The sequence below is a fragment of the Panthera pardus genome, unplaced genomic scaffold, assembly GCF_024362965.1.
Source record: "Panthera pardus isolate Hobbes unplaced genomic scaffold, ASM2436296v1 HiC_scaffold_12, whole genome shotgun sequence".
Lineage (NCBI taxonomy): Eukaryota > Metazoa > Chordata > Mammalia > Carnivora > Felidae > Panthera > Panthera pardus.
In genome coordinates, this window is record NW_026526677.1 from 62055348 (window position 1) to 62069967 (window position 14620).

The following is a 14620-nucleotide window of genomic DNA, read 5'->3' on the forward strand; positions in this document are numbered from 1 at the left end:
GTGGAGGTGTATAAAGTGGAGGGTCGGGGCATTCGAGCCAGGGGCCCTGGCATGAGCAAAGGCCCGCAGGCTGAGAGACACAGGCTCCTCAAGGCAGCAAGGATGGTGGGGGGGCCTGGGCATGCAGAGCAGAGATATGGTGAAAGGGAGCAGAGGGAGAGGCTAGAGCCCACCTGTGAGGGCTGGGGGTCCGGCTGGGGGTGCACCTGGGAGCCTGGAGTCGGAAGGCAGCATTGAGGATACTTAGGGGGCTCACCCCAACTTCTGGCCTTTTAAGACCACATGTCAGAGTAGTTACAGGAGTGAACCAGAATCTCCAGGCTTCATTAAAATGTACATTTTATGTACATTTTACATAAATGGACATAACTGTAATGAGGGATTCCTCATCCAGCAATGAAAGTTCTCCTAGAGTGTGAGCAGGGGTGAGGGGCACCCTGCTGCCCTTGGCTAGACAGCTGAGGAGAGTCAGTGTGTCTGTCAGACAGAGGTATCATCAACATTGCTCTCTATTTCCAGGGTCATGGTAATTTACAGACGCATGAAACCCATCTTTCTAAGTGTGTATGAACAGCTTGGCTGGGCCACCATCGAACCTGGAAAAACTATCTCCCAACTTACACTGGCTCAAACTTCATTCTCGTCCTTGTCCCTGTCGGCCACCAATTGCTCTGTGACCTCGGGCAAGGCACTTCGCCTGTCTGAACTCCGGTTTCCCCAACTGACAAACAGGAGGAGGCAGTGGTGGGAGTCCCGTCTCTTTCTAAAATCAAGACTGTATTATTCTTGGCAGATGAGCCTGGGGCCTTTGTTAATGAACAGCTACTTACAATAGATGTGCACAGCAAGCTGTATATTGGACTGTGCTGTGTGATTAGGCACCAGAGAAGGCAGGGAGATGGAAGAAAGAGAAACAGAGTGCTTCTCTCCTCCCACCCTCTCTTCTTGCTTCCCTGCTTTCCATTCCTTTTGCAACGGTCACTCTCCATAGGCCTTGTGCTTGAAAGCAGCCACACAGAGAGGGATGAAAGGCCCTGCCTATAGCATTGGAACAGGCTGGTTGGAAAAGGCCACCTGCAGCCACAGGGGAGATTTTTTTTTCTGGGTGGATGGCTTTCCCCCAACTTAAAGCTGTGTCCACCTCAGGGCAGAACTTGTGCTGGGAAAGCTTTCTGGTCGTCAGGTAAGTTTTCCGTCCTTCTACCGTCACCTTCTTACCCTTTTCAAAAATGGTCTGACCCACAAGCTGTTAGGGCAAGTCCCAAATCAATAAGAAACCATATTTTATAGGTAAGATAGGAGCGAGTGGATGCACGTGGGGGTGGAATTCAGTTCAACAGGAGTCTGTGTGTGTTGGAGCAGATGAGAAGCTCATGGAGATGCAGTAGGTTGTAATCCTAGAGGTAAAGCACTAGGAAAGAAGGAGGTGATGGTCACGCTACTGATTAGCTGGCGTGGGTCCAGAGGAGGGATGCCTGGATTGTGGGTCATCGCAGTGTTACAGAGACTGATCCTCCCCAGAGGTCTCTGGAGGTAATGTTTTCCCTGGCTTCCTTGAATGGTGATGAGTTTAGAAACTGTGTTCCTGTGCGTGTAGACAACGGACCGATGCTGTTAGCCTGAAAAGGAGACGGGTTAGGGGAAAGGGCTTAAAGAAAGGGCGTGTGTCTAAGAGCCCTGGGGAAACACACCAGATGCCTTATGATAAGCTGTCCAAGTTTTGTCACTTAAGCTGCACAATCCGCAGCTAGGAAATTAAACACATAATTACGTGATGTTATGGAGAGCCCTAGGTTAAAGAACTGTTCCCAGGTTTGCCATTAACTCACTCTGTGACTTTGAGCAAGTCCCTTCCTCTCTCTGGGCCTCAATTTGTCTGTCTTTTATAGATGATCTCCTGAGGCTCCTTGCAGCCTTTGATGGTCTGATTCCTTGTGGCTTCCGTGCCCCTTTCAGGGGACTTCCTGAAAAGAAGAGGATGTGTAGAATGCTACTGCTGCCTTCAAACAGCTAAAGGGTGGGAGAAGGAGAAAACGTACTCCGTGGGGCTTTAGGAGAAAGAATCAGGACAAAGGCCAGAAGTTACTTGGAGCCACCAGCAGTCAACTTAAGAGAACCCTTCTTCCTGCCAAGCTCTGCAATGGGCCGCCTTCCCAAAGAGTGAGCTCCCTGTTAATAAAGCAGCAGATTTTTAAAAATGTTATTATTTATTTTGAGAGAGAGACACAGAGCATGAGCAGGGGAGGGGCAGAGAGAGAGGGAGACACAGAATGCGAAGTAGGCTCCAGGCTCTGAGCTGTCGGCACAGAGCCCGACACAGGGCTGGAACCCATGAACCATGAGATCATGACCCGAGCCAAAGTCGGACACTCAACCGACTGAGCCACCCAGGCGCCCCGGTAAAGCAGTAGCTTAAAGAATCTCAATCTCTTCCCTGCACGTCAAACCTCTGCGGCTCAAACAAAATACATACAGAGCTAAATCTAATGCCTCCCTGCTTCTGAGCCCCCAATCCTACCCCCCTCTCCTAAGCTCCTGATCTCACCACCACCAGCTGCTGCCAGAGCTGCCCCCCCAGTCCACCAAAGCAGACCTCGGGGAATCACCACTGCCTCCTCCCTCTTTTACCAGGTCCTCACCACTCCCACTGTCACTACCCCAGCTCGGGTCTTATAAGTGGACACCGAGCCCGGAACCATCGCCAACACTGGTGTCCCACCCCACAGGCTCTCCCACCTTCAATGCATTTGCCATCCGTTAGCAGGAGTGAGCTTCTTCAAAGAAAACAATCTTGTCAGTCCCTCATGATAAAGCTTCAGTGGCTCCCCACTGCCCACAGGACAAGACCCCTCACCATCTGGCCTGAACCTGCCACTCCAGGGCAGCACCCACAGCTTTCCACTCCCCTCTTCAAAAAGGTACTGAGGTTAACGGGCTAATTATAAACCACTCATGCAACTGCTCCCTGCTTGTCTCCTATGCATGGCTTTGCACATGCTGTTTTCTTAGGCACGGATGGCTTTCTTGGTTCCTTCACCTGGTTAACTCAGATGCAGAGTTACTTTCTCCAGGAAGCCTTCTCTGACCACCACCTTCACCCCCAGTGTGGGCTCAAGGCACCTCTTCTGGGCTCTTATAGCCCTCAGAGCTCAGAGTTATCATATTTTGTTTGCACGTCTGTCTCTCCTGCTATGCTCTAAGCTCTGGCAGGGGTCTTATCTTAACATGTCAGGGGCTGTGAGGCTAGGAGCAGATGACTCCTCTCTCCAGGGTACATGGCAGGATCTTTCACCTAGGTGCTGCCACTGATTCTCAAGGGGCATGGTACAATTTGGGTACTCCGATCTCTTTAAACTTGACCTGATGTTCTTCAAACTGTACAGGAAAGACAGAGGTGGATGTGTCATTGAGGTGGATAAAAATATTTTAATCAACAGTCGAAGATGCCATGAAAAGGAAATCACGACAATGGAGCTCAAGGCTCCCACAGGGAATGGCTCGCTTTGTTGAAACTGATGTCAGCACTGAAGGTCAGGGCAGGTGGTTTTCCTAATTCTAGCCCCCGCTCCCACTGCATGGCCTGGCAGGGGGCAGAATACCACCAAATGGACAGGTGAATTCTCATTAACCCTGTTCATGTGCCTCCCTGAACTTTTACATCCATCAGTAATTTTGAAGAAACTATTTTCTCTTGTAAGAAATACAGACATGCTAGATGGAAGCAAGAGGCTGCTAGAACTCACAGAGCATTATGGCATGGTCAAGTGCCAAGGCTCAGGCTCAAGATGCTTTGGGTTCAAATCCCACCCCCCCACCCCCACTTACACACTGGCCACACTACCGATCTCTTTTGGATCTCAATTTCATGCCATGAATCCCATTCAAGCAACACGGTGGCCAAGAAGCCAAGTGCTAAGTCCCATGGAACTGAGTTTGAAATCAGGCTCAACCACTTAGTAGCTCTGTGGTTTCCAGAAAGCCTTGATTTCTTCATCTGTAAAATGGGGAACAGAGCACCATGTACTGATTAGTGTCGTTTCAGGGATTTAAAAAGGACATGGTGCCTATAGTCTTTAGCAGAGTGATTGGCAAGTAGACTCAGTTGAGGTTAACTATTAATTTACTCTCATAGAATTACGTCTAATTACATTCCCCTTAGGCTATAGAGTCTTCAAGAACAGAGATCTTATCTCTGCTTGGTCTCTCCTATACCTTCAGCTGTCTTCCCTGTAAAGGCTGTTAAGTTCATCTGTCCCTACGTGTTGAATGAAACTAAATTAAGCCCCTATCTTTGTATATCTGGGCACCAAGAGGTTGCTGGGGGGAAGAGAAATATTTATCAATACGTGACAGTGAGCAGACTCCTTATTTTATCTCCAGAGTAATATTGGAAGGTGGCTGTTAATTTCCACATTTTATAGGCAAAAAGACTTAATTTCGCAATTTTACAGACCAAAAAAACAAAACAAAACAAAACCTCTGAGTCTCATAAATCTGCTTATGCCTTGGTCTATGAACTCTCTCAAATTTTTTTCAGCAATGGGGTAATGGGGTATCTCGGGCCCTAGCATTTGGGGCAACTTTATTAAACGTGACATCTTGAGTCCAAAACAAAACAACAAACAAAACAAGAAACCTGCCCTCTAGGGAAAGGATAAAAGCCAGGATCCTAGCACTGGTCTCTGCTCTTTCTGCTCTTGATGCCCCCTAGAGGCAGAAGAACAAGAAAGAATAAATTCTGGAGTCCTTAAATTGTATGTATCAGGAGATTGATTAACTGCACACACATCTAATGTATTTTGGTTATGACTAGACAACAATCATATCGACAGCTGTATGGATGAGGTGTTTTGGGGACCACAAAATGTTTTAATGTTTGATAACACCGTAGCAACAACCCTAAGAGGCAGGTGTTACCAGCCTTTTATACATGAGGAAACTGAGGCTCTTCAAGGTTTTGTGCCTTGCCCAGGTGGCCTGCCCCTAAACAGAGCCTCCAAGCCCAGTACCCTCCGCAGTCTCTAGAAACTACATGCAAATGCGATGTATCTCAACCAACCCCGGCAAGTCACAGGATGCAGGTGGCCCCTGCCCAAGCGATCTTTACCTTTTCCCTCAGGCCATAAGAGGCCCCACCTAGGGGAAAAGGCAGAAAGTCATCCAACTAATTATACAGATCACAGAGATGTTTTTCATCATTTATGACGTGATCCCATGTGGATTTTCCTTTTGATACAAGCTCAGGAGATCTTAGGCAGGTATTTCATCCATCAATGTCCATAAACCAAGACATAATAGAAACAGATAAAAGGAATTTGTCCCCCTGAAGTCCTCTGCACAGTGTCCAGCCCGATCCCCAGGCCACCGAAATGTAATAATAGTACCAGGGGCACCTGGGTGGCTCAGTTGGTTGGACGTCTGACTTCAGCTCAGGTCATGGTCTCAGCATTTCACGAATTCAAGCCCTGTGTCAGGCTCTGTGCTGACAGCTTGGAGCCTGGGACTGCTTCAGAGTCTGTCTCCCTCTCTCGCTGCCCCTCCCCTGCTCATGCTCTCTCTCTCTCTCTCTCTCTCTCTCTCTCAAAATGAATAAACATTAAAAAGTTAACAATTTTTTTTCAAAAATAATAACAAAAAATAATAGTACAAATGACGGCCTCAAAGTAGTGAAGGTCTACAGGGCTACTAGATACTGAGCTAAGCACGTTTAACATACTTCCCCTGTTTTCTCTTCCCAAGAGTCTTCTGAAGTGTAAGAGGAGCCCAATGCGGTGTGTTTGGCATGCGGGCTCTAGAGCCAGACAGCCTGGGTTTGAATCCTGGCCCTGCCACTTCCTACCTACGTGGCCTTGCACAAGATACCTGGCTCTTCTTGTGCCCCACCTTCCGGACTTCAAATACGCAGGTAACTCTCATGGGGTGGCTGGGAGGACTGATGTTAAGTGCTAAGGCACGCCCGGCCCGTAGCAGGTAGTCACTAAATGCTAGCTATTACCATCTCTATTTTACAGACGAGGAAACTGAAGCTCAGAGAATTTGCTCATGCTCCATGGCTCCTCAACGCCAAGACCAGAGTTCAAGTCTGACTTCAACCCCCAGGCTCCTTCCTGGTGACCGTGGCATACTTTCCACATTTCACCCTGCCATCCACCCAGCACAGCAGGTGCTCTGTAAATGGTATTATTCCTATTACTCATATTTGAGAATGCCTTCTGAAGCACTGTGCTCCTTGTCATTGCCCTCTCGAGATGACTCACCCCCAGCGCCTGCCCCTTTGTTTGCCTCACGTACAGCTTCTGGAGCAAGTTCTTACGGCAAGGGCGAGGAAAGTGCTAACTTTATTTCAATGCAAAAAGTGTAGAGTCTGTGGGCACCACCTGGGCTTATTCCCCAAGCTAATTCTTCTCTCTCGGCTGTGGAATATTTTATTTTTCCAATTTCAGAATCTTCTTATGTTAAAAAAGAAAGAGAAATCCAATCAGCCCAGCTCCGGTTTGCAGAAACAAATAATGCACCCAGCATAGAACCTTAATCCAACAGTTATATTCATAACCAAGGCGATCACTGGTCTGCCTAATTTATACAGCCCAGGGCCTCCTAAGGAACACATCTCTTGACGATACTGGATGCAAATGCAGAGGCTCAAGGACACTGCTGAAGGGGTGTAGATCTCCAGGCCTGGCATCTGGATGAATCTGAAGCAAATCTGGATTTGGAGGCACATCCCCCAGCAATCCTACCCACGCCCTAATGTCATACTACCTTTTCCTCGTCTTTTTTTTAAAATAAGGAAATGGAAGACGTAAACTTTTGCCTGGTTGCTTCTTTTGTTTTCTGGGAAAAATAAAATAGAAACGCCGAACTGCCTTAGTGTCCTGGAGAGGAAAAGTACTTCAGAGTCCAGCTGACATGGGTGTGAATCCTGGCTCTGCCACTCACTAGCTGTGTGACCTAAACAAGTTACTGAACCTCTCTGACAACATCTATCAAACAGAGAAGTTATACCTACTCACAGAGTGAAAACTGAATGAGAGAATAGTGCATTTCCTACTAGACAGTGGGCTTTGTATTCTCAATGCCTAGAACACGTACCACTTTAGTCTATGTCTAATATAGATGTTTATTGACTAGGCCTACAATCCCAATGCCCATTGTTTCCTGAGAGATTATTATGTGCCGGGGACTGTGCTAAGTTCTTTTCATGCATGATTCTATTTTATCCTAAAAGCAGCAGTGTAAAGTATTTATTAGTATCCCCTTCCCAGCTCTGAGATAACTGAGGCTCTGACAAGTTAGGACACTCATCCAGAATAACACAAGTAGTAAGAGGGGGAGCCCTTGGGAGTCCAAGATCACCATGGCAGAGCCAGGGTTCAAATCTAGACCTGTAAACTCTAGTTTTCTGCCCTGCCCCCTCCTTCCACAGTACCCACCAAACTCACACACAGCAGATAGCAGATTCCCAAGGCCAGTTTGTTCCTTTCTTTCTCCTTTGGACCTCTCATATTTTGGGATTTCTTAGGGGCAACTCAGAAATCAGGATAATACTTCAAGATACTTAGAGGTATTTAATCACAACTTCCAGCCAACATCTGTTGGACATTTGCAAAGGGCTAGCTCTGTGTTAGTCACTGTGACTTGCCAGATTTCTGGACTATCTTGATGAAATCGAAGTGAAAATCAGATTCTCCTGAATGACACAGGGGAGGGAAGGTGCCCACCCAGGCACCCAGGTGAGTTTGATTCGTGCCCTGCCCATTATCTTAAGGTGGCAGGGTGGTTGGCAGGTCTGGGTCCTAGTTCCAGCCCTGCCACGATCTCGCTGGCACATGGTCCAGTCACCCCCCCACCTCTCTGGACCTCATTTCCTTCCTGTGGAAGTGGACGAAATGGAGAGTGTTGAGCCTGATTCATTTGCTCAGCAAATATTTGTTATTGTCAAACTCTTCACTCCCAGAATCCTATCGATAAACCCCTCAACGACCCTATATTTTAGAATATGTTTTCTCACAAGCTGTATTTTTTCTCACACAAGCTATATTCATTAATGAATCATTCATCGTTTTCCCATTTTTTAAAATCAAACTCCTGTAAAGCTGGTGATCAGAATTTCTGATAGGACCAAGAGAATTCAGTCAGTGGATCCCTAGCAACTGGCCCACTGCTGACGTGAAGCAGACCCTGTATTTACTGAATGAACGAGTGAATGGATGGATGGATGGATGGATGCTTGATACTACAGAAGGGCACCAAATGGTGGGAAAATATGGAGCCTTAACTATCTAAGGTTCAACCTTCCCATCTGTGAAAGGACAATTAGATATCTTATAGGACTGCTGTAAAGTTGAATAGTAATAATAATAACAGTAAGGAACATACTGTAGCTAACACGTACATAGTGCATACAATGTGCCAGGCACTAATCTAAGTGCTTTACACGTATTAACTCAGTCTTCATAATAACCCCACGAGGTAGTTACTATTATTATTCCTGTTTCACAGATGGTGAAACTGAGGTATGAAAAAGACATCGTGGAACTTGCCCAAGGACAGACTTGCATCCTGGAGACAGGATGCAAACGTAGGTGGTCTGGCAGAGTCTGTGTCCTTAATCCCTCCACTCTGCCACCCGGGCAGGTCACGCAAAGTACCCAGCACATTGCATGGTAACTCTCATGCTTCCTGAGCGGAAGCCCTGAAGGTTGGCCAGTGAAGCCTTACTGCAGGATGGTAAGCACATTTTTCACCTGGGTTTTTTATAATAATGGTAATTACCCAGAGCACCCCTATATTTACATGCTCTATAATGCCCAGGAACCACAGTCGGGATTGAGTATGAGGTGCAGTCAGAGACTAGCTCTACTGGTAACTGTACCACAAAGACCCTAATGGATGCGAGAGAAAATGAGACGAGTGCTGTCCACTCAGCCTCCATTTCTGGAAGACATGCACGATTCCTCTTTCTCAAGCCTATTTCCTTCCACCACATGCCTTCGCCTCTTTAATGTACCCGTGTGGCTTTTTTTTCCCCTCGCTTGCCTGGCATTTCTTCTAATAATAGCAATTCTCTCTTTGTTTTGGGGATCCCTACTCTCAGCCTATGAATTTGGATGGAATTGGCTTCAGGGTGGCCAATGAGAGTACCCCCCATACCTCTGGCCAGGGTGTCTAATTCAGGCAGGGCCATGTGACCTTGGTCAGACCAGTCAGAGTCAATCCCAGGATTCTGCTGGAGCCGTTGGGGAAGGGGGTGGGGAGAGGCACTCTTTTACCTGGTTTACAAAGCTAGTAGCATATAAGCCTGGATGGGTTTCTTTCATCAGATGGGGATGTCCACCCAAGGAGGAGGCCAAAGCAAAGAGAAACAAAGTCAAGAGATGGAAACAGATTCCTGGAGACGTTATTGGAATGCCTGGGATCTAGCTGCATTGATCAAGAATAATCCCCTGGACTTTTCAGTTATATCACCCACTACATTCTCTTTCCTTGAAAAATCCAGTTGGAGTTGAGTTTCTGTCCTTATGTCTGGGAGTTCTGTCTGACCCACTGCATTGCTTTCTCAGCCTAGAGTGCCTTTCCTAGTCCCCTCCCCAGTCACGAGGCTGAAGGTCAACTCAGAGACTGCAACAGCACATCAGAGCCCTTCCATTACTCTTCAGGCAGACCTGGCCACGCCCTCCCTTGGCTCCATGCACCTGAAATCACAAGGGACCTGCACTTGCACACCCAGGACACTAGCGTGTATGCGTGCACATGTCACCCCCCTTTGAGGTGACTTCCCCACCTCCGTGTCCCTTGAGCCCAGTCCAATGCTGGCCACGTGGTAGGCACGTATGCTTTGACATCACCAGCTAAAGTTTAGGCAAATGATCACAAACATCCCCTCTAATGAAAAAAGAATGCCCTGTTACTACCAGAAGTGGCCATTTCTCCCTCATGAGAAAGTGTCCTGGAGTGATGGGTGGATATTAAGAAATGATAAAACACCACTTCCAGGTGGCAGACCGTGACCTGTGTGTGGATGTGGGAGCAGCTGCAGTGTCGAGCCTGGAGGCAGGGAAAGCTGTCCACTGGGTCACAGCTCCACAGCTCACTGCCTTGGTCAAGTTCTCGTCCTCCTGCCGCATTACTCATGGACGCTGTTACTAATCATGCTTACTCACATTGATTTCTTTTTTCTCCCTGAGGACAAACTACCTCATCCCTCCCTAATCTAATGGCTGAAATTAGGCAAAAAGCAGCCATCTGATACACGTTAGGCATCACCCCAGAAAGGAAGTCATCGAACCAGATATTACAAAAACCCTTTTAATGTCTCCATTCTCTTAACTGCCCATGCAAATCAGGCAGAAGAATTCCAAATGGAAAAAAATATGCTTGAAGCTGCAGCTGTCAAGACCCTTCTTGCGTCGGGTCACCGGGAGAACATATCTTTGCGCTGAGCTGTTCTCCCTCCTCAGCCACTGCTGAGCCTCCTGTGTGTCAGGTGTGTGACATACATGCTGTCTGATCTGTGTCACGGCACTGGGAGGTTGTACAACCGTCACTTTCATTTCACAAACGGGGAAACTGAGGCTCAGAGAAGTGAAGGGATTAGCCCGAGGCTTCCCTGTAAGTGGTGGATTCAAACCTAGGACTGGCTTGACTCTATAAGCTCTTTCTACCCTCTTTCCCCAGAGGCTGGCCCTTCCCCCCCTCTCCCCAGTGCCCCCCATTGACACTGTATGTTAAAGGGATTCAGTAAATCTGGGCACAGCCAGTCCTGTGAATACAGGAATTTTTATAATGCATTGGGCCCCATCTATGCTCTGGCATTCCTTAAGCCTGTGGAAGAGTGTGGGTGATGCTTAGGTCCGTCCTATCTGGACATCCCTGGATACCAGCAGATAGGTCAGCTCCCTAGAGCTGGATCGGGGCAGCGGATGTCGTGTCACAGTGGCCACATCCAATAACAAGTGGACTGCGCCCAAGGGAACTTCGGATATACATCTCAGTCTCTCCCTCTCTAGAACTCAAATGTGACATTTAGGAATATTTCTAAATGTCAAAAGCTACCACGAAGATCGAATGTGACTGCCCCCTTCACGCCCACTTGAGGTCTGAGCTCTAATTACAGATGCTCCCTCTTGGCCTCTGTATGTTTGCCTTGTCTGAGCCCATCTGTGTAGGATAGCAGTGCTATAATCACACAGTCGGGCGTCGCAGACAGACTCCCAGGGCAATCCTGCTCTCCCCGTGGACTGATGGAGAAGGCTGGAAATGGAAGGCATAGGGCCAAGGCAAGGAAGGAGGTGTCGGTCCTGAGGAGGCTGGTGTCTGGTTGACAGCTCAAGGCAATTCTCGTCCTGGGCATGTCCTGAGACTGAGATCACACGCTGCCTATTTCACTTCTGATGTCTGACTTTTTCTGGAGATCATGAGCACTCCCTCGGGGCCCTCAAACCCACAGACCCTCTCCTTCCCTGACCTCAGGGTATACAGTCCAGTCAACCTACTCTTACTGGCACCTCCTGGGTCCAATGCCACACGATAGGCATGGAGTGAGGGAGGGAGAGGCGTGAATATCATCCCTGGCAGCAAAGCACTGAGTCTCCTGAAAGAGACAGGCTTGGAGACAACGAATCCTAACTGGCTGCAGCATGGGGACTACTGCTCTCAGGGTGGATCTGGGGTGTGATGGAGCTGGAAGGGACTCACGTTCTCTCACAAAAGTTGGAGGGCGCCTCGGAGAAAGCAATGCCAACATGTAGCAGGCACTCTGCTGAACGTTTCTGTGCCTGGCCTCGGAGACAATCTCAGGAGGCCCCGAAGGATGGGTAGAATTGATGCCAGAGAACATGTGTAAAATATGCAGGGACAACTTGAGCAAAGGCAGGCAGGCAGGCAGAAAATAAAGGGAGTGTGGTCTGTACCATTCAAAAGGCAATTAATTAAGGCCTGCCCTTCTGACGTCTCGATGATGACAGTTCTTATTACTTAACTCTTCCTGTCTTCCTGGAGACACTTTGCCCAGTGTCTCCAACGAGGCTGGTCCATCTATCCACTTCTTTAAATCTCCATTTATCCCCAGAGTTCACACAATGCTCTGCATGCAACATACGCTGAGTCAGCTCTTCCTGACAAAACGAGGAACTCCATTCCTAGATGATAAGGAATGCTGACCGGACAGGCACAGCAGCAAATCCCCTTTCTGCATGGCCTATCCCAAGGCAGGTTTTAACATCAAAAAGAAAATCCTTTGCGTGGCATCACAGGGACTAGGAGTGAAAGAAAGCTATGGTGTGGAAATCCTGGTCACATGTGTTAGCTGTGTGATTATAGCTCAGCAGGTATCATAGCCCTAAAGGCCTAAAACTTCAGATATCAGGAAGTGTTCCTCAAGGACAAAAGACAAACAGCAGCACCGGGGAGGTGGAAACAGGTCAGGATTGGTGTCAAAATGAAGTGAGGGAGGAGAAGGTACTTAGAGGACACGGCATAACGCCTGGCATGGAGCTGGTGGTGCTCACGGTCTCCAGCATCCTATGGCTTGTTCCTCAATCCGGTATCAGCTCAGCCAAGAATTCCTTTCTTGAACATTTTTATTTCTCGAACACCTATTATAGGCCAGGGGTTGGTGGTACAGAGGATGCAATGACAAACAAGAATGGCTGGTCCCCGCTCCTCAGTAGAAGACAGAGCAGTAAACCATTAAAAGCCATGGGCAGAGGGAGCAGGTTAGGGTCAGGGCCACGGATGAGTGACCACCGCAGTCACACAGGGCCCCGCACTCAGAGGGCCTTCTACTTGGTTTGATGTGCCATCACCATCCTGAAATTCTTAAAAAGTTTTGAACAATGGGCCATGCATTTTCCTTTTGCAACGTGTCCCGCAAATAATATAGCGAGTCCTTGATCTAGGAAAGACCTTTGCCATTTGACTTTCACTGTGTCCTTTTCCCACTGAGGAGTAACGATGCGGTCTGGAGAAGTGATCTAAGGGTGATCCCATCTCTTGGGCCAATGAGTGGTTCAGAAATGAGCACGTGACAAAGTGCTGGCCAGTGAAATTTGAGAAGGATGTCTGCTGGGTGTTTCAGGAAAGATTCTTCTTTTGTTTCTAATACTCAACAATGGTAACCCAGTCTCTCTTGCTCATTAAGGGAACACAAAACAGTGTGACTCAGCATTGTGACTAACAGCCACCCTACAGCCTAAGGGGGGAACCAGCTTAAGAATGATGGAGCCGAAACATGGAGAGAACCCGAGTCTTTGGTGATACTATGGGCTTTGGAGCAGCCAACTATCCAGTCACCCTACCACTGAGCCTCCTTTTATGTGACACAATATATGTCCCTAATACTTGGTGTTTTCTGTTAACTGCAGCCAAAAGCATCTTAACTGAGTCTGAGTTAACTAACTTGGCTTTAAATCCTGATTCTGCTACTCACTAATAGTACACCTTTGGGCAAGTCCCGCTTTCTTTTCTCCACTGGAAAACGAGGGCAAGCAATCACATTTTATAAGACTTGTGAAAATCAAAGGAGGCGATGCTAGTGAAAATGCTTGGACAGTGTCTGGCACATAGCAGGGGCCCAATCAATGATAGGTATTATGACGACGATCACATCTAGACCTAACAGATACCTGTCTACCACTGCATTTTCTGGTGATGAGTTGCTTATGAGCCAAAATTCCCAACTGTAAGTAAAAGCAGAAATCTTGTAAAAACATCTTCATTTTACATAAATAGCAATTTATAATCATACTAGTAAAATTGAAATAGGTTGACAAGTAAATTCAAGCACTTTGCACATGATAGAGGCAGTTGGTAAGTTGCCTTCTCAGAAATCTGAACATGCCCTGGTCCCCCATTACACCACGGTTTTCCTCTCTACGAATGTTAACATCAAGATTTATCTGTACACATTAAGATCGCAAAGCTGTGACTTTGCATACTTGAAAATAACTTCACACCTATTGCCACTGATACAAACCCTCGTTTCTACTCTTATTAAGCAACTTTCCAAATCTATTCTTCCTCTACATTCTTCTCTTGAAAACTGCCAGCCTTTCCCTCTCTCTCCCTAAACAAAACAAAACAAAGAAAAAAGCACCAATTAGGATATGTGTGATTTCAGCATAGGAGCTACATTTTGGGTGTAGCATAAATTCTAATTCATTGGTGATGGGTCATTCACAAATTCTGTCCGTCAGCATTTTAGTGAGGTTTTACTTAAAAGAAACAAAGGTGAGTATTGAGGGAAGGGGGTAGGAATAATTTTGTTTCCCTCAACCCGGGCTACTTTGTGACTGGACAGTTCCAAGTTAATCTTAGGAAATTCCAATTGGGAGCAGTGAGGGAGATGACTTTTATCCTTCCTTACAATATATTGATACTGGTGGGGAAGGAAAATTCGGGAGAGCTGGAATCTGTCAGTGACTTGACAAACACCTATCCAAATATGGGAGTTTTGTGAAGATGGCACCAGTTAGTTGGAAAAATGATGAGAATGTGGATGCTTTCAAACATACTTCATGTCAATTTAAAAATTGTTTCCATGGGTTCTCTCACACTGTCATCGGAGAATGTTCCAGAAGGCTGTTTCCTTGCCTAAAGCCTTTCCATGGCTCCTCATTTC

The 14620-nt window shown here is 47.2% G+C and overlaps 1 protein-coding gene across 1 annotated transcript in view; it reads right to left on the reverse strand.

Moving 5' to 3' along the window:
* The window catches only part of TENM4 (teneurin transmembrane protein 4), a 2883939-nt gene that overhangs the window by 241387 nt on the left and 2627932 nt on the right, over nt 1–14620 (reverse strand). The window contains 1 exon segment of the mRNA XM_053900128.1: nt 1830–1964. Coding sequence (XP_053756103.1) covers nt 1830–1964 — 135 coding nt within the window.